General features: G+C 39.2%; 1 protein-coding gene across 1 annotated transcript in view; it reads right to left on the bottom strand.

The window, feature by feature from the left end:
- Positions 1–27,532, bottom strand: part of NFX1 (nuclear transcription factor, X-box binding 1) — a 77,814-nt gene that overhangs the window by 20,294 nt on the left and 29,988 nt on the right. Inside the window, exons 10-16 of the mRNA XM_069087930.1 lie at positions 26,531–26,628; positions 22,499–22,529; positions 16,740–16,822; positions 12,109–12,217; positions 8,209–8,328; positions 7,259–7,338; positions 624–854 (exon numbers count right to left, since the gene is read on the bottom strand). Coding sequence (XP_068944031.1) covers positions 624–854; positions 7,259–7,338; positions 8,209–8,328; positions 12,109–12,217; positions 16,740–16,822; positions 22,499–22,529; positions 26,531–26,628 — 752 coding nt within the window. The remainder of the gene's footprint in view (positions 1–623; positions 855–7,258; positions 7,339–8,208; positions 8,329–12,108; positions 12,218–16,739; positions 16,823–22,498; positions 22,530–26,530; positions 26,629–27,532) is intronic.

The raw sequence follows: 27,532 nt of genomic DNA, 5'->3' as shown, positions 1-27,532 counted from the left end.
TTATCCTAGATCATTTCCTAACAGCAGAATGGCCCATAATATTGAAAGAGAAGAAGAGAGAAGGGTCAAAGATGACTGCAGATTCTTGGTTTGGGAGACTGGAACAGTAGTATCACTGACAGCAACAGAGAAAAAATGGCTAAAAGCAGCTAGTTTAGAGGAGAAATTAAGGAGTTTGACTGTGGAAATATTGGGCTTGAGGGAACACTGGGTTATCCAAGGAGAAAAAGAGAGATCCTACGATCGGGACAATTTTCTTCCCCACAGCTCTCTAACCTTACCTCTTGACATTCCCTTCCATTTCGTTCAGCTCAGTGTCCTTCCTGTCCCCATGACATATCCATCAAGTCTAAAGAAGGCGTCTTCGTTCAGGTATACAGAAAGAGACAGAAGGCACTGAGCTTCGACAGAAAGGAGTTGGAGAAATTATAGAGTAGAAGAGGAAAAGAAGATCCAAATCAGGGTGCTGACGGAAGTGGCCAAACTCAGATGTGAATTTCAAATGGTCATGAGAGCACCTCCCAAACAGACAGCAGGTCACATGACGGTTGATGACGGTTTTAGGATAATGAAGTAGTAGTACAAGTACTAACAAAGCTTTTTCTATTAATTGGCTTACCTACCTTTGCTTTACAAGAATTCACAGGGCAAGGTGAAGATGGATGGCACAAAGCCATACAAGGATGATTACAGTCAACTCTAGCGATTGTACACGGCTGTTTGCAGACCTCATCTATAAGACACTCTCCTTTGTGACAAATCCTTTTACATTTATGCATTCCACATTTTAACATTTGATTGCAGAGAAGTCCACAAGAGATTTCAGTTAGATGACAAGGAATGTTGTATCGTATCTAGAAAGGACACAAAAAGAATGCTGAAATGGAAAATTTAAAAAGAAAAGTCAATATTATTTGGGTCATAATCTTTCAAAAGTGGATCAACACTGAATGAAGTAATTATTTTTATTAATTGCTTAATATTATTTTTATTATTATTTATTTAATTAATAAATAATTGGTTGCTTGTAATATTCTCTCCATGATCTGGGAATTCTGGAACCTGGCTATAATATTCCTAGGAGTTTTCTTTTTGGGATCTTTTTCAGGAGGTGACAGGTGGATTCTTTCAAAATCTATTTTGCCCTCTCGTTCTAAAACATCAGGGCAATTTTCCTTGAGAATTTCTTGGAGGATGATTTCTAGGTTCTTTCCCTGATCATGGCTTTCAATTAGTCCAATAATTTTTAAAGTATCTCTCCTGGATCTATTTTCCAGGTCAGTGGTTTTTCCCATTAGATATTTCACCTTGCCTTCTATTCTTTCTTTTGTTTGGATCTGTTTAACAGCATCTTGATTTCTCATAAAGTCATTAGCTTCCATGTGTTCCAATCTAATTCTGAAGGAATGATTCTCTTCAGTGAGCTTTTGAGATTCTTTTTCCATCTAGCAAATTTGGCTTTTTAAAGCATTCTTCTCATTGCCTTTTTGAGCCTCTATTGTCATTTGAGTTAGTCTATTTTTTAAGGTGTTATTTTCCTCAGTCAGGCTGACTCTCATTTTGTAATTTTCTTGCATTGTTTCATTTCTCTTCCCAATTTTTCCTCCACTTCTCTTATCTGCTTCTTAAGGTCTCTGTGGCCTGTAACCAGCTCGTATTTTCCTTTGAAGCTTTTGGTGCAGGAGTTCTGACTTCACTGTCTTCCTCCTGTTCCATGCTTTGCTCCTTTTTGTCCCCAAAATAGGAGTCTTATGTTGGATTCTTCTGTTTGCTTTGTTTCCTTTGCCTGGTCATGTCGCCCCTCAGTCACTTGACCCCTGGACTTTTTGCCACAGTAGGACTCTGCCACCAGACAGGGAAGCTTTTGTCCCAAACGCTGGGGTTTTATCAGCTGCTGGAGGTATTAGTTGGGTGCCCTTGCTAAAGCCTCCACACGCTCTGGCAAACTGGTCACACCCCCCAAGGCCTCCACCCTAGACTGCAATCCAGATCCAAGCAGGTTTAAGCAAGAGCAATTACCCCTCAGACAGGTGCTTGGTCCCCCTACACTCTGCAGTCCAGGAGCTGAAGCTGCCACGTGGCGCTGGCTGGCTGTGCCGGTGTCTCAGCGGCTTCTCGCCCTGGGGGTCAAAAGCCACGCACTCCCAACTACTGGGTCCCAAAGTCCAGACTGCACTGACCTCTCACTTTGTCCTTTGCATCAATATGTTGATAATTCTGGAAACGGCCACAGTTGCTGCTGATCTGGAGTCTCTCTGGCCAGCGGCTGGTCAGGCCCGCCCTGGGGCTAAAGCCTCGGAGTGGGGCTGGGCTCAGCTCCCAGAGTGCAGCACTGGCCCATTCCTGCCGGCCTGCCGGGGTGTCCTTAGCGGGAGGTTATCTTCTCTGTGTCATTTTGTGGGTTCTGTAGCTCCAAAGTTTGTTCAGAGTCCCCTTTAACATGAATTGGGGAAGGTGGAAGCCAGAGTCCTGCAGAGGTGCTGTTTCTACTCCGCCATCTTGACTCCACCCCCCCAGTGCTTACTTTTCTGCTACAGTCAAATAACTTCTATCTATGTTCAAAATAACAAGTTAGTCTTCTTCCCAAAATAGAAGGTAAATGGGCTGGAGGAATACTTTTCTATGTGTAAGGTTACCAAGTGTTCCTTCAAAAAAGAGGAAAAAGACCTTCACAATAAAAGACAATAAGAAAAAGGATTTGAAAAGCCAGTGAGGAATCCTGACCTATGTCAGGAAACTGAAAGGCAGAAGGATATAAGAGGAAAAAAGGGGGGAAGACCACAGAATACTTGGAGTGAAGTAATAGATACAAAGCTCTTCCCAGAGAAGATTAAGTTGGATCCCCTTATGATCCCCTGAACTATAAGAAAGGATAAATATCCACAGGTGCTGTCAGGAGAAAAATCATCTCCTAAGGAACAGAAAAGAGACAAACAATACTGGACAGCAACCCTCCCTGTGGAGAGCTACTGTGACAGCCATTTCTCAACCTGAAAGTAACTGTGGAGATGACTGCATGTGTTCCAGACATGAAAGAACTGCCTAAAAAATGGATTACCCACACTCACATCAGTGTAAGTGATTCCATGAAATGCAATCTAGAAAACACTGCTAAAGATTATAAAGCCCTGAGCAAGAAAAGTGAAGCCCTTAGAGACAAAGCAAGTAGTTTTATTACTAATGCTACCAATAGAAGGCAAGGGTTTCAAGAAAGACAGGCCAATTTGGGGAAGTGAATAGTTATTTATTTAATAAGACTGAGAACTGGTTTAGATTTCTGGACTATAGTTTAAAATAAAGGAATAATAAGCTCAAGAAGAGAAATGCACCTAACAATGATTGATAAAAAACATTTGCCTGGAGTCTGACAAAAGTGAAAAAAGGTAAAAAACTGAAAAGGGGGGCAAGAGCTAGGTGATGCAGTGAATAGAGCACCAGCCCTGGAGTCAGGAGGTCCAGTCTCAGACACTTAACACTTACCAGCCGTGTGACCTTGGGAAAGTCACTTAACCCCAAATGCCCTGCCTTCCCCCCTCCAAAGATAAAAAAAAAAAACTGAAAAGGAAGCGTAAAGGACAAAATTGATTAGGAGCATCTACTAAGCTAGAGGATAAAGAGAACAGTTAAAATGTACACATTAAGTAGAGATGCTCAGTGATTTATAGAAGACAAAATCTAAGAAAGGTGCCATCAACAAAACCCATGGCCTCAGATGTCCACATACAATGGGTGAACAAACTAGAGTAACTGGAGATTCTAAGGCAAGCAAGTATATCTGACCTAATGGGTATCACTGACATTTGGAGGGATAAGATGTGTGACTAGATTATGACTGTGAAAAGACAGGTCTTACTCAAAAGGAACAAGATGAAAAATACGATATACTCATGTCTATCAACAATTTATGATTATTTATTAAGCATTTATTATGTGCCAAATACATATGCTAGGTGCTGGGGATGGGCGTAAAGACAGTAGGTGAAGATCAGCAGAGACAGGAAGAGAAGCGATCGGAATTCACTAGAGGGCTAAGCCAGGAGTTTGGAAGCAGCAGCCTAGCAGCAGCAGCACAACCCAAAGCACCACAGCAGAAGCTAGCGGTGGGAGAGCCGCCAAGAGGTTGAGATTACTACAAGGTACCATCTCATACCTATCAGACTGGCTAATATGACAAAAAAAGAAAATGTTGGCTGTTGGAAGGGATGTAGAAAAACTGAGGCACTGATGCACTACTGGTGAAATTGTGAACTGATCCAACCATTCTGGAGAACAATTTGAAACTATGCCCAAAGGGCTAGAAAACTGTATAACCTTTGACCCCAAAATACCACTGCTATGTCTATGTCCCAAAAACATCCCAAAAAAGGGTAAAAGAACCTATTTGTACAAAACCAGTGACAGTAGCCCTTTTTTTGGTGGCTAAGAATTGGAAATCGAAGGGATGCCCATCAATCAGGGAATGGCTAAAGAAACTGTGTATATGATATGTATATGATTGTAATGAAATATTAGTATGCTCTAAGAAATGATAAGCAAGATGACCTCAGAAAAACCTGGAAAGACTCACATGAACTGATGCATAATAAAGTGAACAGAATCAGGAGAACATTATACACAGTTAACAGCAATATCGTACGATGACCAACTGTGAATGACTTGGCTATTCTCAGCAATACAATGAGCTAAGACAATCCCAAAGGACTAATGATGAAGCATACTCTTTCTCTCCTGAGAAAGATCTGATATCTTTTGAATACAGACTGAAACATGCTATTTTTCACATTCTTTCATTTTTTTCTTTTAAGTCTTCTTGGTCAAAACAACTAATATGGAAACATTTTCCATAATTGCCCACACATAACCTACATCTGATTGCTTACCATCTCAGTGAGTGGGGAGGGGGGAAGAACAGAATTTGGAACTCAAAACTTTTTTTTCCTTATTTTTTCACAATTACATGTAAAACACTTTTAACATTTTTTTTTTCAAATTTTGAGTTCCAAATTCTCTCCCTCTCTCCCCTCCTGCCCTCCCTCCCCCCCACTGAGAAGGCAAGCAATTTGACATAGGGGGGCTAGGTGGCGCAGCAAGTAAAGCGCCGGCCCTGGAGTCAGGGGGACCAGAGTTCAGTTCTGGCCTCAGACACTTAACACCCACACAAAAAAACTAGCCATGTAACTTTGGGCAAGTTACTTAACCCCAATTGCCCTTCAAAAAGCAAAAAAAAAAACCCAAAAACCCAAACCAGAAAGAATGGAAACCTGTCAAATATAAAATTACAAAGACACAGAGATGAAGAAAGGGACTTGTCTAAAATGATTGCCGTCAATTCACTGTGAACTTTGCCTTATGCTTTAAATGTAAGGTAAACGGAAGCAAGTGCAGATGGGATGGTAGTAAAGGATTAATAGAGAAGTGTGGCAGTGTCCTTTAAGAATGTCCGGAATACTAAAACTCAGAAAGCTGAAGTCAGACTAAGGTTGGTGAGCCCCGAGACTCCCTCGGATGAGCACATCCTCCTAATATCTGCTGTTTAGTCATTTTTTCAGGCGTATCCGATTCTTCACGAACTCTTCTTGGCAAACATCCTCCAGTGGTTTGCCATTCCTTCTCCAGTTCTTTTTCCAGATGAGGAAACTGAGGCAAAAATGGTTAAGTGATTAGCCCAGGGTCACACAGCTAGTGTCTGAGGACAAAGCTGAACTCCGGTTTTCCTGACTCTGGGCCTGGTGCTCCATTCCCTGCTGTCACTGGCACTACCTTGCTGCCCTCTTAATATATTTTAATGCTACTCCATCACTCCTTTTAGCTATTCTATTTCTTTTCAGCAGATAAGTGAAAGCACACAGTCTTTCATATGTGCAAATAACACAGGGATGCAAAAGAAAATGCAAGACAGTTGCTTCCTCATAATGGGGAGACAATACATACCAGAGACTTCAGCTTCAGGACAGATAAGAAGGGGCACTGGCAAAGCACATGGTGCTGCATCTTCTTAAGCATCACTACTACTGATAAAAATGATGTCAGTTTCTGGTGCTGAACCACCTGACAATGCCAAGGATTTTTGTGGTGAGAACTTTCTTTTCTGGGTCCCCCAAAGTTGTGGCTGCTGAGGAGGCAGTTGCCAGGTCCCCTTTCCACCAGGGCTGCTCCCCTGGATGAAGGCTGTGGGCACAAGCCTCAAGCAGGGGCAGCAGCGTGGGGAAGGGCTGCTGTGCCTGGCGCTCTGAGGCACAGGGCCTGGCCTCCCCACCAAGCTCTGGAGGAATGTCCTGCTGGCAGTTTGACCCACATGGCTGCAGCAGAAATGCCCAGCAGTGAATTCTGAAAGCATTACTCAGAATGCTTCCTTTTAAATTCTGTCATAGTATTACCATAGTTTTAAGCAAGGACCAGACATTTCAGAATGTTTTACATGCTGCATGCTATCTCTTCTAGACCAAGAATGTTGTGACAAGACTTTATAGGGGGGAGTCTAGGTTTAGAAAGAAGTTGATGAATTCAAAAAGAGTTAACATAGCTTCATTAAGAACAGGAATGTCAAAACCTCATAACTTTTTTTAGAAAGGTTACCTTTTGGAAAAGCATTTATATAGCATTTGAAGGTTTGCTAAGCACTTTACATGTTATTTTACTTGATCTTCACGACTCTGTGAATTAGACACTATTATTCTCACTTTAGAGTTGAGGAAACCAAGGCTGAGAGAGGTTAAGTGACTTGCCATGAGTCACACAATTAGTAAGTGTGTGGAGCAGGATTTGAACTCAGATCTTCCTGACTCCAAGTTCAGCACTCTACCTAATGTGTCTAGGAATGATATAGATAGTTCTTCCTCATGTTTTGCACAAACAATAGAAAGATGCCTATATGTCCTTGGCCGTGAATTGCATCCCTATTTTTGTTTAATGACTTGGAAAAAAAATCATAGATGGTGGCATGTATATCAAATTTGCAGATGATACCAAGCTGAAAGGGAGAGCAGGCACACTATGAAGAGAGGACCCATAAGAAGCTAGAACACTGAGCTATCAGAAGATAAAAGTGAATGTGAGTAAATCAGAGGGTCATAGATTTGTAACTGGAAGTAACTCAGAAGTCAGACTTTTTTTTTAAATAAAGAAAATGAAACCCAGAAGAGTTAAGAAAGTTTGTCCAAGATGAACAGAATCTAAGTAGCTGAGCTAGAAAGCACGTAATTGAGCTTCAGCTCAGGGTTTCTGGCAATGACTACGATTAACCACTGCCAACACTTACCTCGTGTTTGCCCATGCACCACTTCTGAGTAAGGTAAGTACACGGAGGGCATTTCACCTCACTATGGCAAGAATGGAATACTGTGTCAAAACAAAGAGAATATAAGGAGAGATTTTTATAAAAAGAATTGCATGCATGTAAATTTTATATCTTATATGTTGTTTTTATTTTGTAAAATCAGAGGCTCTAAGTTATTTTCTCATGAGATGCTAATCATATAAAGGAATCAATAAATACCACACAAGCAGAAAAAGCTTAGTTTAAGGGGGAAAGGAACGGAGGGCAGAGAAAACCAACACGCTGCCCTAACTCATCTTGAGAAATGCAGAAACGAGGAAGTAAAGGAGCTGTCGTTCCCACCTCCTCTCTTCTAACTCTCCACCAGGCTACTGAAAAGGGGGTTACCAGAAGCCTGGAAAGGTAGCATGGGATCTGGTCACGCAGGGCTCTGAATACCAAACAGGTCTTCTGACTCCCAAACCAATACTACTGGTGCACTGAATGCTGCTGCTACAAACTTACCTGAAAGGGCTTAAGCACTGATAGGAGGGGAGGGCAAAAACACTTTAAAGGTGCCCAAAGAGCATCTTTTAAAACCATGGTAGTATATTCCCATGGTCCACTGGGAAACTACAGCATCAGAGACAAACTTGTAATGCTGCATCTGGAGGACTGGTAATTTCTTTTTCAGCCAACAGGTCTAAGAGTCAAAGAAATAAACTCCAACATATTCCACAGAAAAAAAATTTACAGTCCTCAAGTAAACAACAATTTCTAAATACACCTAATGTGGTAGAGACTACATAATCTGCCATACTATGTCAAGCAGAAATTGTGAAGAGCAATCTATGAATATTAAAGACAGCAATAAATATATACAAGTAATGGGGGAAATGTGATTCATTTATAGTTTCTAAAGCTCAGATAAAAATAAATTTATAGCAACGCACCAGGATGATCACATTCATGGAGTCTTGTACATGTGTTCTTACACTCTGGGGGCTTCGTACCACAAGGAACTGGAGGGAAAATCACTGACTCTCCACAATAGCATGTTAATTCATCAAAACCTGAAGCAGCAGAAAAATAAAACTATGATGGTAGTGCAATTCATATAATTCATGGTCATTTTTTTAAAGGGCTTTTGAATGTTAAAGGAGTAAATGTTGATTAAAAATGTAAGCTGAGTTAAAAACGTATACCATCCTAAACTTTATCCAGGTAACTAATCACTCTTTTCAGTGTATCTGGCAAAAAATAAATGTGTACCCAAATTCTTTCATAAAAACAAAAAAATGGATAGAGTAATTAAAATCACATTATGGAAGCATATTAATAAAAACTTCCTTTGTTAGTTCAACTGAAAACATTAAGAAATAAATATTTTGGGGCGGCTAGGTGGCACAGTGAATAGAGCACCTGCCCTGATGTTAGGAGGACCTGAGTTCAAATCTGGCCTCAGACAACACTTACTAGCCGTGTGACCTTGGGCAAGTCACTTAACCCCAATTGCCCTGCCTTCTCCCCTCCAAAAAACTAAATAAATAAATATTTCTCCAGGTCTTTTCCAGATTTTTCCCTTTATGAAAGTATATGCAGGAAAGAAAAAATTTATCATCAGAATCCTTCCCTCCATAAAGCCTTCTTATACTATTCTAACCCAAAGTGATCACCCTCTTCTCTGATCATATAATTCTGTCTATCCCATTCATCTGTAAATTAATCATATGTTTATTTGCCTTGTGAAATTTCCTACATTCATTCGTCCAAATAATTCTTGAACTATGGCTATGGCTAAAAGTGTGGTGACAAATAAGAGTTCTTACCAAAAAAGGCATATTATCTGATACGAATGATAAATAAAATAAAATAAAAATACACAAAATAAAAGGCATTATGAGAGGAATAGACAAAATGCTATGGAAATACAAAGAAAAAGATAACTTCCATCTCGGAGACCTTCTGTGAAGAACAGGAAATGTGGCAAAGCAGAAAGCCCGGAAGGCTCACACGAGGTACCTGGTCTGGGTCTGGAGCAGAACCTTGCTGTGTGACGGATCAAGTCACTCCAAACTCTAGACTGCAGCTTCCTCCTCTGACACATACTGGGGCTAGACTAGAGGATCTTTAAGTCTCTGCTCTCAAGACTTCAACAGTGGCAATGACGGCACAGGGTCAGAGTTACCCACCTGCACCCTGAGGTGCCCTAAGGACAACGTCAACTCTGGGAAGAAGCAGTGACGTTCAGTATCTGTCAAAAGCCACGAGAACCAACACTGCAGGGAGTCAGCAGTCAGCCTTAGATGGCACAGTATCCCTTAGAAGGATGCCCTTGACTGTGAGAAACGGTCTGGGACTGCAAAAATCAGTGTGGAGCAGGAAAAGAAGTTGGTGGTGCCCAACATGGTCCCAGGGTTTGAGAAACTGTGCAGCACATATTTCATGCACAAGTAATTATGCCTAAGAATGAAATAAAAATACCATTTTTTCTTTCAATTTATGTGTACGATTTTTCAAATGGCTCCCAGGTTGCTGGCAGCTACGTGGCTCAGGGGATAGAGTATCATCTGTGGAGCCAGGAAGACTCATCTTCCTGAATTCAAATTTGGCCTCAGATACAAACTGTGTGACCCTGGGCAAGTCACTTAACCCTGTTTGTCTCAAGTTTCCTCATCTATAAATGAGCTGGAGAAGGAAACCATTCCATTATCTTTGCCAAGAAGACCCCAAATGGGGTCACAATTAATTGGACATGACTGAAATGACTGAAAAACAACGCTAAGTTGATAAGACATACATAATTATTAGATAGTTTGGACCTAACTATTTAAGAAATGGAACTGTTTGGTATTTCTTTTGGCTAAGGGGTACCATAAAAAAAATTACTGAGACATGACATGCTCTATGAAGAGAGCAAATTTGGGTATTCCAGATAAAAAATTTATTATTATGTATTTCAGTTAGAAAGTTTGGGAATATCAGGTATTCTTTGATAAAGGGCATTCCAGGAAGAAAAATGATAAGGAAAGGCAGGTCAGAGCCAAGTCAAGAGAAGAAACATTTATTACACACTTACCATGTGCCAGATAATGTGCTAAGCACTGGGAATACAATTATTAGTAGAAAGTAAAACAGTTCCTACCCTTGAGGAATTTATATTTTAAAAGTGGAAAACAATACATAAAAGGAATCTGAGAAGTTGAGAGGGGAAGAGAGGGAGAAGAGAAGGTACACAGCAAGGGGCATGGCAGAGTGGAGCTCAAGAAAGTAATGAAGACATGGCTGGCCAAGCTATAAAAGGTCTTGAGTGCCAAACTAAAACATATGGATTTTATTTGGGAAGCTACTAAAAGTTGCTGAACAAAACAGTGACATGATCAGCTGTCTTAGGAAAATTAATCTGGTACCAGTATATAAGATAGATAGGCAAGTAATAAGACTGGAGGTGGAGAGAAAAATGCAATGGCTCATAAAAAAGATAAAGAGGGTCTGAATTGGTATAGTGGAAATAGGAATGGAAAGAAAGGGGCCAGATGCATGTACTATCAGGAGATAGAAACTAAGAGAACTTGGCAACTGAATGAACATAGGGGACAAGGGGAAAAAAAATTAAAAATGACTCTGAGGATCAAAGAATGGTGGCACCATTAGCAATAAATATAGAATGTATAGAGTGGAGAAATGCAACTTTCCAACAAAAGGCCCCGCAAAGATCCAAAAGGGCCTCAGATGGAACAATGATCAAGAAGACCAAAGAGAACAACAGTAAGCTCCTCTATCTAGCCCAGGGCTATGCAAAATGATAGCCAAGTCTGTGGAGCTTTGTAGAAGGGACACACTAGGGGAGGCCCAAGCCAGGTGAATTCTAGTAAATGGAATCTAACAACTGTGGGAGCTCTGAGCAGAGAGACACCAGAGAAACATGAAACTAGTCTAAAGTCCTACATAGTCAGAGTCCAGGGCTCTGGCTAGCAGAGCCAAGGAAATACCAGAATTAGAATTAAAGGAAGTTAGAGTCACAACAAGGGATGGAGTCAAGAGATGGTTGGCGACCATACAAGGAGAAGTAGATGGAAATGGGGCTGATGAGAAGAAATAAGACAGGTTACCAGAAGAGGGAGTCAGCACCAGAGATGGTGGCAGAGGGCAGTCTTAATACCAGCATCTCATTTTGTAACAGTGCCAGCAGCTTCCAGGCTAAGGAGGATGGCACTGCAAAGGATATGCCTCTTCCACCAAGAGGTGGAGTCTAATTCTGACACAAAGTTCCTATCTAGGAATTAAGGTTGGAGATGTCAGAAAAAGAAGAAAACAGTGATTACATTGAAGAAATCTTAGGGGTTAAGAAAAGTCCAAGATGTAAAAGCAAAACAAAGTAATCCCACAAGTACAAGGAGAAGCTCAGAGAAAAAAAATGGCTTGCCACAAGAACTAAGAGCAGCTGGATCAAATGAGATAATATTTCTTAAGCACTTAGCACAGTGCCTGGTACATAGCAGGGACTTAAGTGAAAACTGCAAACTGAACTCAATGATTCCATGACATAATAAGAAATATTTGAACAAAATTAAAATACTGAAATATTATAAAGACACTTAAGCTATTTATTATGAAAAATAGCTGACTTGGAAAAATAAATGTAATAATAAAAATTTAAAAAATAAACTTAGTAAATCTAAACAGTGAAAATAAACACGTGTGTACATCATGCATATATATTTTAATATATATGTGCATCTTAATGCAGAGTGAGCTAAACAAACATAAGTCAAAAACCAAATTTCCAATGTTTATGTCCAGGTAAAGCACTTCTAAAGGTGATGTCTTAGAAACATCGGTATAGAACTCACTTGTTTGCCAGCACGTCTGACAGTTTCCCCGGTGGCAAGGCTCTTCACACCGATGAAGGCCACAGTTGAGTTTTCGTCCACAAATTAAGGAACATCTATGCTCTTTATCCTGTGGAAGAAAGAATGAAGTTCTTTATAAAATGGACTAAATTAACCAACTGATACTTTCCACAAGGTAATCAACAAGCAGTTATTGAACACCTGCCCTGTCCCAAGTTCAATGCTAGGTCCTGAGAGATATGAAGATAAAAATGAGACCACACTTGCATTTAAGGAATTTGTATTTCCCTAGAGCATGTAACTTGTTCACAGATAAGTCAATTCAGGATATATACAAAATTATATGCTGATAGGAAGGACAGGATACTTGAACTGAGCCTTGAGGGGGAGTCAGAGGCTCCATGAGGTAAAACAGAAAAGGAAAGTATTTCAGGCACATGCCGAGGCAACAGGGCCAAATGTGAAAATTAAGTAAGGGAAACAAGCTGGCCAATTTAGCTACTGGACCACGTAATGTGGAATAGCTTGAATCAGTCTAGAAAGACAGGCTAGTAGGTGGCTAGGTGGCACAGTGAATAGAGCACAGGCCCAGGAGTCAGGAGTTCAAACCTGACTTCACACTTAACACTTACTAGCCGTGTGACCTTGGACAAGTCACTTCACCCCAACTGCCCTCCAAAAAGGAAAAAAAAAAGGAAGACAAGCTAGAGAAAGACTGTAAAGGGCTTTAAATGCATTAAAAAAAACCCAAAACTCTATTTCTTATATAAAATCAATAAAAGATTTTAAAGAAATACTATATATTGTGGGGCTAAGTTAACTGGGTATATGAGCTGGCACTAGTGCTTGGAAAGGAGACTGGCAGGGCCAAGGGACAGCCAGGGAGCTGAGAAGCATTTAGTTCACCAAATACATACATATATATATAAAACAAATAAGCAACAAAGTAGAGCCATAGAAACCGTGAGAGAAAATACCCAATAAGGGTCAAAGTGAATAAATGGTTACTAGTAAAATCTTGCTGAGAGACATTTGTCAAACTAATAACAAGAGAGGTTTGTTGTCTTCGGAGTTTGTATACTCAAGATACAACAGAGAACTCCCAAGTTTTATAACAACAGGTAAGTCACTGCGGACGCAGTCAGAAGGACCCTAGAAAGCAATTCCCAAGGTTACAAAGCCTTATGTAAGGACCCACAATGGCACAGACAAGTGTTTTCTTCACTGCTGGCCAATGAAGGTTAAGGGACACAGAAGGAGAAAATTAATTTAGGAAATAAACAAAGGTATCTGAGACTGAGGCTGTTTTCCTAGACTTCAGAGTAATACAATGCTCCTGGCCACAGATGGAGTGCACACACCAGAAACCAGTAAGACAGTATTTACCTGGTGTATTACACCCTTAATCAAGGAGCATTTAAAGTAAAGGGGAGGGGGGAAGGAAAAAACTGCGTACGTATTATCCACTAAGTTAGATACAACAAAGGGGAGTTATAATAAAAAAAGAGAAACCCAGGTGAACAGACTAGAAACCACAAGAGGTAAATTCCAGGAAAAGAGCCAGTAAAATCCAGAGCAAATAAAAAGACAACAAGCAACACAAACCCCAATTAGTCCTATTACGCAAGGAAGTGAATTTCATCTCGAGCAGCTAGGAGTGGCACAGTGGAGCATGTCAGGCCTGAAGCCAGAAAGACTCCTCGTCCTGAGTTCAAATTTGACCTCAGACACCCTAGTTGTATGACCCAGAGCAAGTCACTTAACCCTGTTTGCCTCCGTTCCTCATCTGTCAAATGAAATGGAGAAGGATGCTGCAATGTTTTGCACATCAGACAAATTTAGTTAAATCTGGTCCTACACAGAGCTTATTTAAAACAAGAATAAAGTGAAAATGTTTACTTGCACAAATATGTCACAGAATATGGAAAGAAGATTTTCTAAGTTCTTTTGAGAATGAGGGAATATTCATGACATTCCCACACCCACTGGGAAACGCTTTCTACTCAAATACTGAACTATGGATGGTGGTTTGTAAACATTTGATTGGCAGGGTGAGAAACTGCAAGAACATGTTGCAATTAGTAAGAAGGTGATCATTCCAGTGTCTTTTCCAAGAACACCCCAAATGGGATCATGAAGAGTCAGACAAAACAGAAATGATTCAACTACAAAAACAAAATTTTATATCAAAGATTTCACTAAGATTTGGTAGTATCAAAATATGCCTGGCATGTGACTTTAGATGGGAACATCTTATGCAAAAGATAAAAGGGGAGGGGGGAAGATTGACTTACAAAGACATGATTTAGCTTTAATGGTTTTTATGGACTTTAATTATTCAGACATCTGCTAGAGCTCTCTCTGCCTAAAGGAGAACTGCTAATATCTTCCTGAATTGCCTTAACAAAAATTTCATTCTTAAAAGGGGAAAGGGACCAAAAATCTGCTCCTGATTCTCGATAAAAGAGAAGAACTGGTTGCTAGGGAGGAAATGATGGGAACAAAACAAACAGACAGGCATAACAGCCATGAAGAAAAGAGGCTGAAGGTATTATATTAAACTGAAAAGCAAGTCTTTCATAATACAGATAAATGGCTTCACCCAAAGTCCTTTTTTCTATTCTGCTTTGAATGGAAATGCTCATCTTATTTGGTGCTGGCTAAGGAAAGAGGTTTTTTTTGAAAAGAAAAAAATTTAACTTGTCTCCACCATCCTCTCAGGCTATTGTCTTAGAACTCTCCTCCCTTTCACAGCCAAACTCCTAGAAAAATCTGTCTACACGTGTTGCCTCCACTTTCTTTTCTCTCAGTCACATTTCAGTCCTCTGCAATCTGATTTCATCACTCACTTCAGTGGTTCCCATTTGAAGGCGTTCCAATAAAAATTCTTTATGACCCTTTAAGGAGTAAAAAAATTGCCAAATTATACTACAAATATTTTCCAAGCACATGCACGGCTGAAGCTCTATAGGTTTGTTTGTTCAGTGACTCAAAACAGTCACAATCATGTACATGATAATTCCGATGTTCATGCACAAACTACAACCAACTGATCACCTTCTTACTAATTACAACATGTTCTCAACCTGCAGTCAAATTTGTACAAACCACCCCCCAAGGTTCAATATTTGAGTACAGAACATCTCCCAGGGGGTGGTCAGACATACCCATATCCTGAAAAGAACTTAGAAAATCTTACCATTTTCTACGACATACTCGTGCAAGTGAGCATTTTCATGGTATTCTTGTTTTAAACAAGCTCGATGCAGAACCAGATTTAACTGTATTTGCCTGGTATTGTGCCAAATACTGCAAAGCTTTATTCAAGTTAAAAGTTGAACATCAAAATTAAATTTATATATGCTTATTGTATTATATTAGTCATCTTCTAAAATATTACTTCACTAAAATGCTATTTATTCATATTCAAAAATGTAAGATAAAGAAATTTAATATAAAGACTTGCAGATAATAGTAAGCATATAAGGTCCTTTTGGATCACTTCTTTAATTCTTACAGAATGTCCCACACAGGCATTTTAAAATTAGTTTTATAATTTTCTATTTAGAATTTTCATAATTATCAGTAGAATAAAATTTTATTTTTATAATTATGTTTTATAGTTATAATTCTATAATATATATTGATTTGTAGATTTTTTGAGCAAAAATTATCACTGTTATTGTAAACACTGAATGAATAAATCTAAAAGACTATTATGAGTAAGCTAGATATTTTTATTTTGAATTGGAAGAAATGGGAACAAAGTGTCAATCAATTGAAGAACTAAACAAATTGTGGTACACGACTAATAAATGTAATGTGAGAAAAAATGCTGAAAATGAAGAATTCTGAGAAATGTAGGCAAATTTCTGTGAATTTATGCAAACAGAAGAAAGGGGAACCATAACATTTTACACAGCGCCCACAACATACAGGAGAACATGACTAATGACGGTGGAATTTTGTTCAATGACTGGATCAACTGTTACTGTCCATTTTGGGTGAAAACCAGGTTCTATTTATTGACAAAGGTGTAGATGAGAGATACAGAGTAAGGAACAGACATGGCCAATGTGCTAATCTGCTCGCTCCTGTCTGCATCTGCTGCTCTTCCTGGTTTCATCTCTAACGTCCCCACCACACTGCTGACCTAAGACTTGACTGATGCCCATTTCCCCTCATCTCTCTCTCCCCTCTTACTGGAGGCCTGGAGGGTAGAATATCAAATTTCTCCCAATGTTTTCCTTTACAGAGGAAAACTCTGTAAATGATTCAATTACAAATGAACTCTCAGCTCATTCTACTTTGCATCAGCTGCCCTGCCTGGCTTCAACTCCACAGAGGATGAGGTCCCCAAGCTAGGTACTCCCTTGTTTCCCCTTCCTCCCACCTGTTTTCCTTTTGTGTACTATGTTCTTCTCACCCCCTTCAATTCTCAATTGCTTGAGGGCAGGAACTGTCTTTATTTTTATTAATTGGATCCCCAGTGCTTTAGCATACTGCCTGGCATATAGTAGGTGATTAATAAATGTTTACTGGAATGAATTGTAATTAATACAGGGTACAGCACTCAAGTCTATGGCATCCTAGTAAAATGTTTATCACACTTGACAGTTATGTAAACTTACCACACAGCATATTTCGTTACATTTGTGTCGTCCACACAATCGTTTCTTACTACATCGCTTGTCACACAAAAATGTAGCATCAGCTATTGTCAAATTAAAAAGAAAACAAAAGTCATTTATTAATACTTAAAATGTTGCATTTAGGTAGTGATTAATATTATGTATACAAATAAATAGGCCAGCACCACAGCATATGATTAGAGGCAACATGGATAGAGTCCTGATCTCGGGAGTCTGGAAGACCTGTGCTTAAATCCCATCTCTAATATTTACCAGCTACTGTGACACTGGACAAGTCACCTAATTGCCCTGAGCCTCATCTTTAAAATGAGTGTTGGCCTGTATGCTCCTAAGTTTCCAGGTCTTAATCTATTGTCCTGTGATTATCTCTTCTGCATCCTTTTCCTGCAATTCTCGTGGCTACAAGTGTTTAAAAATGACAGCTAACATATACCTTTAATATTACAGCTAACATTTACCTAGCACTTACTATGTGCCAGACACTGTGCTACGTGCTTTGCAATTATTTCTTCATTTGATCCTCACAACAACCCTGGGAGGTAGGAACTACTATTATCTCCATTTTACAGATGAGAAAACTGAGGCAAATAGTAGCTAAGTACCTTGTCAAGATCACACGGCTAAAAAATGGCTTGAGGCCACCAGGCTTGGTGCTCTGTCTTTTGAACCACCTTACTACCTCAGGAACAGGTACAGGTACATGTTTCTGAATGGGTGATGCCCAGAAAGCAGCCTCTCCCCACAAAGTCTTACTCTGATATGTCATTGTGTCTTGGTGACCCTAACTACTGGAAGGCTTCATCAACAGAACAGAGGCCTTGGCAGGTCTATCATCATAGAAAGGTTTTAAGTGTGGGCCCTGAAGATCAGCCTTGTACAAAGAATCTCATCACCTGTGATGATTACCTATGTCACTAAATAAAGAAAAACACACAGGGGCGGCCAGGTGGTGCAGTGAGTAAGAGCGCCGGCCCCAGAGTCAGGAGACCTGGGATTGGTTCTGGGCTCAAACACTCAGCACCCACACAAAATAACTGGCTGTGTAACCTTGAGCAAGTTACTTCACCCCGATTGCTTAGGGGCAGCCAGGTGGCGCAGTGAGTAAGAGTGCCGGCCCCAGCATCCGGAGACCTGGGATTGGTTCCGGCCTCAGATACTTGGCACCTACACAAAATAATTGGCCGTGTTATTTAACCCCGATTGCTTTAAAAAAACACACACACACAAAATGGCCCTCAGTCTTATTCAACCCTCTTCTACTTCTGCAAGGAAAGTGGGAGAGAATGCCAAGAATCACAGCTTTTGAATCTTCTATAAATTTTAATTTGACTGTGTTGGTACTATAATTGTGAGACATCCGTCCAGTAACCAATAAATAAACATACTATGAGTGGAACTAAATTTTATTAATCTTAACATTCCCACTATTGATAAAACTAGAAGAAAGAGGTTGTAACTAAATGGGAAGACAGTTTACAGATACTGTTTGGAGTGGCAAAGGAAGGAATAGACAGTTGGTTTCATCATATGTTCAAAGGCAACAAAAAATGTTATTTCATGGGATATTTGGTCAGTTCATATTTTAGTAGAAAGAGGAATTAGCAAAAAAGACCACTATGAGAATAATTGGAGCCTATGCACTCAATGACATTGATTGTTAAGGATGAAGAGATACAGAACTTGTTAGGACCCACAAAATTAAATCAACACAAGACTTTAAGACAAAATGGCAGCCTGAAGAGAAAGTAAACTACCCATCTCCCACATACTTATCCCAGCAAAACCCTCTAGCTTCCACCAGACTGAATAACAACCAAGATATATAAGGAGAAACTATAGTAATTTTTTCCACCCCAGGACAGCACAAGAGGTCAGCCAGAAACTCAAAGGCCATAGGAAAAGGGACTTGCCAGTAAAGTTAGGGTAATTCCTGCCCCTAGCAAACAAGCCCAGACTATCAGCATAACCAGAAAATGACTGGAAATATGCATAACCTGTAAGGCTAAGTGTCCTGAGATACTAAGAACTAATGACTGTAATGTGAGAAAAAAGGCTGAAAATGAAGAAAGTCCCAGTTTGGGAACTTAGTAAGTGCAGGGAAGTAAGGCAATGATGACTGACCAGCATACAGTGATCAGACCAGAGTCCTTGAGGCACTCGCCAGAGGGTCCTGAAAATCTAGCCCTCTGAACTTCAAAGATCCAAGGAGGGCCTAATTCTGGGAGGTGGGAGGCCAGAACAGAAACCTAGGTGACCCAAGCAGGAGTGTCCACTGACTCTAAAGCAGAGCAGGGAGCAGAGCCTGGCCCTGGCAGAAAGCTCCAGTTTGGGACATAAAGGTGGAGAGAAGAATAAATCAAAGATGATACCAACTAGTATCAAAAGTTACTGCAAATCTAGAGATCCTCAAAAGGAAAATATAACTGTCACAACTGCAAGCAATGACTCAAAAGAAAAAATGAATTTTCTATTACATCTGCATGAACCCAGAAGAAATGAAGCAAGAGATAAAAAAATAAAATAAAAGCTGTGGAGGAAAAAATTGGAAGAATAGTTTATACGTGAGTTAAGTGGTAAATCTCACCCAAGTGATGGAACACTTGAAAAACAGAACAGACCAAATAGAAACAAATTTTCTCTAGGAGACAGTAATAAATATTAGAACAAAATCAAAAGACTGAAAAAAAAAAAGGAAACATAAAACTAGATGATATTTTAAAAATTGATCTGGAAAACAAGTGAAAGATAATTAAAGAACTGTCCAGACTCCATAAAAACCATGATTTAAAAAAAAGTACAGACACCATATTTTAGTAAATTAGAAATGAACACTGCCCAGATTACTAAGAGCCAAAGAACAAAGTAAAGATAGAATCTACCAATTACCTCCTCAAGAAACTCCAAATGGAAAAAAAATCTTAGGAAAGTAATGGCCAAAATTCAGAGTTCCCAAATTAAAACACACACACACACACACACACACAATCCATCCATAAAGAAAGAAGCAGTTCAAGAATTGAAATAGGAATTGAAATAGCATCATAAAAGACCTGGAAGTTTCTAATAGGAATGAGAAGAGACAATGAGAGAAGATAACATCTCAAAAGGCAAGAGACAGACTTAGAACCACAAATCACTTACCCTGCAAGGCTCAGTAAAAGCCTTCAGAGGAAAAACAGAATGGAAGAGAGGACTTTCAGCCAGCCTAATGAAAAGATCAGAACTCAGTAGGGAAACTGAAACACAGATATCAAGAAAGGGACAGAGAAGGGGCAACACAGTTTGATATTAAAACTCATAAAAACTCAATAGGGAAGCAAGAAGGTAAAAAAGGGAAATAATAGGGAGAGAATAACTATTAGTAACTGACTTGGTTAAAACAAATGGGAAATGGACACAAGAAAATTACATTAACACTGATTTATTACAATCTACTCAGAAACTCAACTGAAATAAATCCACTGCCACAAGAAAGACATAAAAAAAGAAAAAGCACCTTAGTCAGTCAATGTATGACTTGCCTGTCAAGCTAAGAAAGATGAAGACCAAAGGCAACACCAATTTATAATATGTAAAATCATACAATAAACAATAATGGATGAGTATGATAGTATTATCTCATAAAGCAGAGAGAAGCAATGAAGGGTAAAACCACATTAGGGAAAGCCTGGCAAGACTTTTGTCTAATGAGGAAAATTAAATAAAAGACAAATGGAAAAGATCTGAAACAAGTATTATAACAAACCTCTTCTCATCATCAAGAATAGTAGAATCAGCATGCCTGCACCCTCACCTCCCAGTTCCATATGTGCTTATAGCGGAGATAGAAATGGGACTAGTGTCACAAATTTAAGAAAAACAGCTGGACTGGACTGTTGTAAGCATATGTAGAGGAGAATCCTGCCAGAAGTGACAACTGCAAGATGAAAGATAGCTACAAGAAGAGAAGATGTCCCCCTGAAAAGCATCAGGGGAGCTAAGAACCCAAAGGCGTTCGCCGCTACGATGAAGGAGACCTGGCACAAAGTCAGAGCTGAAGAGAGAGGCGTTCAACGTGCCCTGCTTGCAGGTGACAGTGTGCTGGTTGGTAAGTGCTAGGACGCTACAGAGTTTCCTGGAAGAGATTTATACCTACTCAAAAGAAATGAGTCTCACAATTCACAAAGGAAATGGATGTGGCCAAGTGGAAGAAAAATATATATGTATGTGTTGCCTAGCAGTTCTTTTTGTAGTTGATCAAAAAATTGGAACTTGGGGGTTGCCCATCAATTGGGGAATGGCTGAACAAGTTGCAGCATATGAATGTAAAGGAATACTACTGTGCTATAAGAAATGAGGAGCAGGTGAACTTCAGAAAAACCTGGGCTTAAATTAACTGATGCAAAGTGAAATGAGCCAAACCAGGAGAACATAATGTATACAGTAACAGCAACATTGTTTGATGATCAACTATGAATGACTTCGCTTTCTCAGCAACACAATGATCCAAGACAATTCCAAAGGACTCAGGATCGAACATGCCATCCACATACAGAAAAAGAACTGATGAAAGTCTGAATGAAGACTGAAGTTTACTATTTTTCTTTATTTTTTAATGTTTTTTCCCCCTTTTGGTCTGTTTCTTCTTTCACAACATGATTAATATGGAAATGTTTTACATGACTGCACATATTATATATATAAAACCTATATTAATTGCTTACAAAGGGCAGAAGATGAAAATTTTGAAACTCAAAAATTTTTTAAAAGAGTTAAAAACTGTCTTTACATATAAGTGGAAAGAATGCTATTAAAAATATATACATACACACACACCTACATGTACACACACACATATATATATATAAATAAAAATATAACCCAGATTACAACATGCATTTGGATGCAACCTATAGAGCTTATTTCTTCAACAGTATGTTAATATGGGACAGAAAGGGCAGATCAACAATCTTAGGAAACTACAAAGCTCTCCAAATGACTCAAATTTTCATGGAAACAAAGGTCCATCTTTTAATTACTGACATTCTACCTGTGTTGCAATATAGGTATCCTAAAAGTCTTAGTGTAGTTCTAAACTTTAATAGATGAAAACTGTAGCAAGATCTGTGGGGCATCCTCTGTCACAGTGAGACATAGCATATTATAGTCTTTGAAGAATTTAAGATGAATATCACACACAGGACAATGGAGAGGCACAAGGTAGCTTTAAGCAACCTGAAAGGTATAACCAAAGGAGAACTTCAGAGAAGAACACTAAATCATAGGAAGAAAAGACGAGTTGGTCATATATCTCAGAAGGTAAATCGTGACAGGCACACAGCTGTAACATTTCCCTGCACCCTCACAATGGCAGGAGAAAGTGAGAAAGGATTCTGACATGTTGGATGGACCAAAGGACAACATAAATAATAGCTGAATGAGGTAAAGATGTTTTGTGTCCTGAAAAGAACCTCTAATTTGATGAGATGATATAAACTCATTTTAGAATCTAACAAATATAACTATGAATTTTGCTTAGAAATGTATTAGTAAAAGACAACTTAAAACAAAGTTGCAAGAAATCCAAACACCTAGCTACAGAGTAGCGTTTTGTTCACCTTAAATTTTAATTATTATTGATATTGATAATATTTATTCATGATGATACTTAACCTAAGTATACTCTGGACCTAAAAAAATTTTCCTGCCTCTTTCCTGGCTACACTTAGGTAGTAAAAGTGTTTCATTATAATATTTACCTTCGGTTTTGAGACTAGCACATGGCAGCTCCTAGAAAATAAAGAAATAATAATCATTAATAGTCATGTTTGAAACAAAGTAACTATAATACTAAACATCTTATCTATCTATCTATCTATCTATCTATCTATCTATCTATCTATCTATCTATCTATCTATGTGAACTTTCAATTAACAAGAACATAGATAAAAACCAGAAAATAAGGGGGCAAGGCTTCTAAATGGCAAGGGCAGACATTACAAAATTCATGGACTTAATAAGAAATTATTAGATAGAATATCCTTGAACTTTTATACAGCACTCTAAAGCTGACAAAATACTTTTTGTACAATATTTTGTTTGTGGGTGAAGATTCCCTTATGAGGTAGTAGATGTCATCACAATTTTGCATATCATAAAGAAACTGAGGCTTGGAGAAGCTAACTGGCTTGCCACCAATCGTGCAGCTGCTAAGTGTCAATGGTAGGGTCCAAAGCCAGGTCTTTTTGGTTCCGCTCCCTATCTACTAAGCCTTGAGACTCCACTAGACATTCATTTGATCACACTTTAAACATGCTTTTAAAACAAGTTGATTTTTCTGATGTCTTAGCTTACAACAAATTTTACAACAAAATTTCAAAGGTACTGAAAAGCGAGGGGAGGCTGTTGTAGGCATTTGGTTCCAAAATACATCCCTCAAAAGAAAATTATACATGTCAGAGAACTGTGGGAAAACAGGTACATTATTAATGCAAGGTTAGTAAAATTGAGTCAGTCTAGATTTAGTTTGGAAAGCAACTTGGAACTTTGCCCCCAAAGTCATTAAATTGTATATCCTTTGACCCAACAATACCACTACAAGATCAAAAAAAGAAGAAAAGGATTCACATGTAAATAAATATCTATAGCAACTTTTTTTGTGGTGGCAGTGAGCAACTGTTCATTAAAAGCATACTATGTGCCAAGTTCTATCCTAGGTGATAGACATACAAAGACAAAAATCAAACTGTCCCTCCCTTCAATAAGTTTACACTGGGAAAGGTGAGGAGGGAGGCCCCAGGAAGAACACAGAGGAGAATCTGGTTTTGTTTTAAATATAACTTAATTTTTTATTTTCAGTTCCAAGTTCCCTCCACTCCCTTTCTGACCCATTGAGAAAAGAAATATGGCATCCGTTATAAATATGAAGTCATGCAAAACATATTCCCACATTAGCCATGTTCCAAAAAAGAAAAAAGGCAAAGAAAATTTAAAAAGGGGAAAGTATGTTTCAATCTGTATTCTGAGACTATCAGTCGTCTCTTTGGAGGTGGATGGTATTTCACATCATGAGTCCTTTGGAGTTATAGTGGATCATTGTATTGGTCAGAATAGCTAAGTCTTTCACAGTCAATCATCCTGACAATGCTGCGGTTACTGCAGACGATGTTCCCCTGGTTCTGAAAGCATCACCTTCATCATGACTTACAGCACAAGAGTATTCCATTACGTTCGTATACCGTAACATGTTCAGCCATCCCCTAATTGATAGACATCCTCTCAAGTTTCCAGCCCTTTCACACCACAAAAGGAGCTGCGATAAATACTTTTGTAGTACGTAGAGATCCCTTTCCCTTTTTCTTTGATATCCTTGAACTATAAACCTAGTAGTAGTATTGCTGGATTAAACAGTATTCAGTGTGATAGACCTTTGGGCATAGTCCCAAATTTTTCTCCAGAATGCTTAGACCAGTTCACAACTCCACTCACAATGCATCAATGTCCCTATTTTCCCACATCCCAGAGAAGTTTATGAGCATACAGGATATATAAAGTAATGACACAGAAATGAAAGGGAGGCAATGAGAGCTGGAGGAGAGTGGTCAGGAAAAGTTCCATGTGGGAGATGACATCTGAGATGAACTCTGCTGGTAATGAGGGATTCTCTGGGAGACAGGTGAGGGAGTAGTGCTTGCCATGTATGAAGCCAATCTGTACAAAGGCAATGGAACATCATGGTATCACGTATGTGAAAGGGAGAAATGTAAAACAAGGCTAGAAAAACAAGCTGCAGCCACCTTGTGAAGGGCCTTAAATGAAAGCAGATTTTGTATTTTACGTTAGAGGAAAAAGAGAATCACAGAAGCTTCCTGGAAAGGACCGACAGACAAAGATGAACAATTGTGTGGAAGATGAACTTCCATGCAGGACAAATGTAAGTCAGGGAGACCAACTAGAAGACTACAACATTGAGCCCGTCAGTAAACATTCATTAAGCACCTACTATGCACACACTTATCACAGTGCTAAGTAATGGGGACTCAGAGAAAGGCAAGAGACAGTCCCTGCCTGCAAGGACAATTTAGCAATAAAGAATGTGACTTACAAAGATACAGAGGTGCCTGGAGGGAGGGAACAAGCAGTTATTAAGCTTCTACTGTGTACTGCTGTTGTTCAGCCAGTCAGTCATGCCCAGCTCTTTGTGGACCACAGCACGCCAATTCCGTGCACAGGGTTTTCTTGACAAAAAGGCCAGAATGGTTTGCCATTTCCTTCTTTAGTGGCTTAAGGTAAAGAGGGTTAAGTGACTTGCCCAGGGTCACACAGCTAGTGTCTGAGGCTGGATTTGAACTCCATTCTTCTTGACTCTGGATCAGTGTTCTATGCTCTGAGCGCAGTACAGAGCTGTGCTCCACTATGGGCCAGGCAATGGCTAAGGGCTCTACACATACAATCTCATTTGACCCTCACAACAACCCTGAGACATAGGTGCTATCATAATCTCTATTAAATAGGTAGGTAGGTGCACACCACTGCATCCACAACTGAGGAAACTGAGACAGTCTGAGTTGCGGTTGTGACTTAACCAGAGTCACATATATAGTAAATGTCTGCAGCAGAATTCGAACTCGGGTCTTCCTAATTCCAGATGTAGCATTCTGAGCTCTATATAGAGAGAGATAGTGAGGGCCCCAGTTAGGGCAGTGACCACATAAGGGGAGAGAAAGGAATGAATGGGAGACATCAAAGTAACCAGGAGAAGGGAGGAGGAGGCGGAGGAAAGAATGAGGATTACTCAGAGGTTCTGAACCTTGGTAACCATAAAGGTAACAATGCTAATGTTTCCAAGTAATTCCCTAGGCCCATAAATTAGAGATGAATTGCCAGTCTGCATCACTACAGAGAATTTCCACAAGAATATAATGGTATGTTTCCACTTTATTGATTGATCTGCACGTCAATAAAAACAAAGGTCTAGACAGAAAAAACAAAAAGCCATTAGCGATGGTGACAAGGAATAGCTCAGGGCTGGTGTGGAGCTAGAAAAGAGAGAGAGGCTCCAAGTTCGAATCTTGATTTTGTCATCTACGTGACATTCCACCAAATTACTTAATCTCTTTGGCCCTCAGTTTTTTCATCTATAATGCAATCTTCTTAGGTCTCTCTTTTCAATTCTAAGTCTATGATCTTATGAGCCTAGAATTTTAGTATCAACTATTAATTTTTATAGTTAAAACTTCCACCTCCCACCAGATCTTCTGAATAAGACAAAGGCAAAAGATTTAAACTGCATCTTCTCCTCTGCATATAGTTTGGTAGAATAAAATAAGCCGGCAGCAAAAAGAATTCAAAGGGTTTGCCAAAGTCACAAACTGGATGGGAATCCCATAATCCTTCACAATATCTGAGGTGCCCCATGCATTCTGATCATATAGCAAAGAGGGAAAACAACCCCTACCTTCTCTCCTATCTGCAAAAATAATAATTATTTGATTTTCCTTTAAAAAGAGCACTAAAAAATAAAAATTTTAATAATAAAGAACACTAACTTGATTTTCTGAAAGCCCTGACAAGACTTTTCAAATCCTATTCTTTTTTAATGCAGTAAAAACTGAGAGTGAGTATGGTATGAGTTAAAGCAGTTCATTTTTCAGTCTTACTGATAAGATACCCAAAAAAACTCCATTTTAAAAATCACATCTTGGAAAAATAAGAAATTCCTCACTACCCTGATTCAGTAACAGCAAATACATCTGCAGCAATAATCTGAAATGAGTGTCTTTGAATTTACCTTTGTTCTGAAAGTACATCTGCAGGAAATAACAGATGTGCGAGAACAAGGTCCACATTCTCCTTCATGGCAGAGGTTTTCACATGTATGAATGAAATCTAATAAAAATTAAAAAGCTCACATTAAAAATTTTAACTATTAATTCAGTCATCCAATTACTACTTACATAAGTCAAACTGTAATTTTTTTAAAAGCAAAGGAGAAAAGATAATACCTAATAAGTAATAAGGAGGATTATTAGGAAATAAAGCTACCTTCATTGTCAGATGCAGTCACTATATTAGATTTTTTGCTTAACTGTTTTTCTTTATCAAGAAGTTTTCATGGGAGAGAGATGCAACATAAAAACAAAGGAAATAAATAAAACATTAAAATAAATACTACCTTTGTGACCCTGGGGCAATCACTTTCTCTTACAGGGCCTCAGTTCTTATGTCTATAAAATGAGAGCAGGGCTACAAGATCTCTAAGGCCTCTTCTAGCTCTAAATCTATAATTTTATAATCCTATAAGATAATACCCCAGACCCTCACCCTAAAATTAAAAAAAATTCCTATTCCCATACCCCCAAATTTACTCACCTATATCCATCCCAAACTGCTCTATTTCCTTATCAAAATGACATGCAAAGAAGAGTTTGGACAACAGCCCCAATTCAGTTTCTCCCACCTCCCTGGGAAATACCCCAGATTTACAGGGGTGGGGAACCTGTGACCTCAAGGCCACATGTGGCCCTCTAGGTCCTCAAGTGCAGCCCTTTGACTGAATCCAAGCATCACAGAACATTTGTTTGGATTCAGTCAGAGGGTTGCACCTGAGGTCCTAGAAGGCCACATGTGACCTCGAAGCTGCAGGTCCTTCCTCCCCTCCCCCCAACCATGTGGCCCTTTGCTGAAATCCAAGGCTCTCATTCTGATTTCTCTTCCATCATGATACCATCTGATCCCCAGGCAACTTATGATTTAAACTGTGTTTCCTTTCACCTCAGCTTTCTATGAACTT

Source organism: Petaurus breviceps, unplaced genomic scaffold, assembly GCF_028583685.1.
Source record: "Petaurus breviceps papuanus isolate PSGF00001 unplaced genomic scaffold, PetGlider_PUasm1.0 183, whole genome shotgun sequence".
NCBI classification, from domain to species: Eukaryota; Metazoa; Chordata; class Mammalia; order Diprotodontia; family Petauridae; genus Petaurus; species Petaurus breviceps.
The sequence above is the reverse complement of the archived record's forward strand: the minus strand, read 5'-3'. Positions and strand labels throughout refer to the sequence as shown.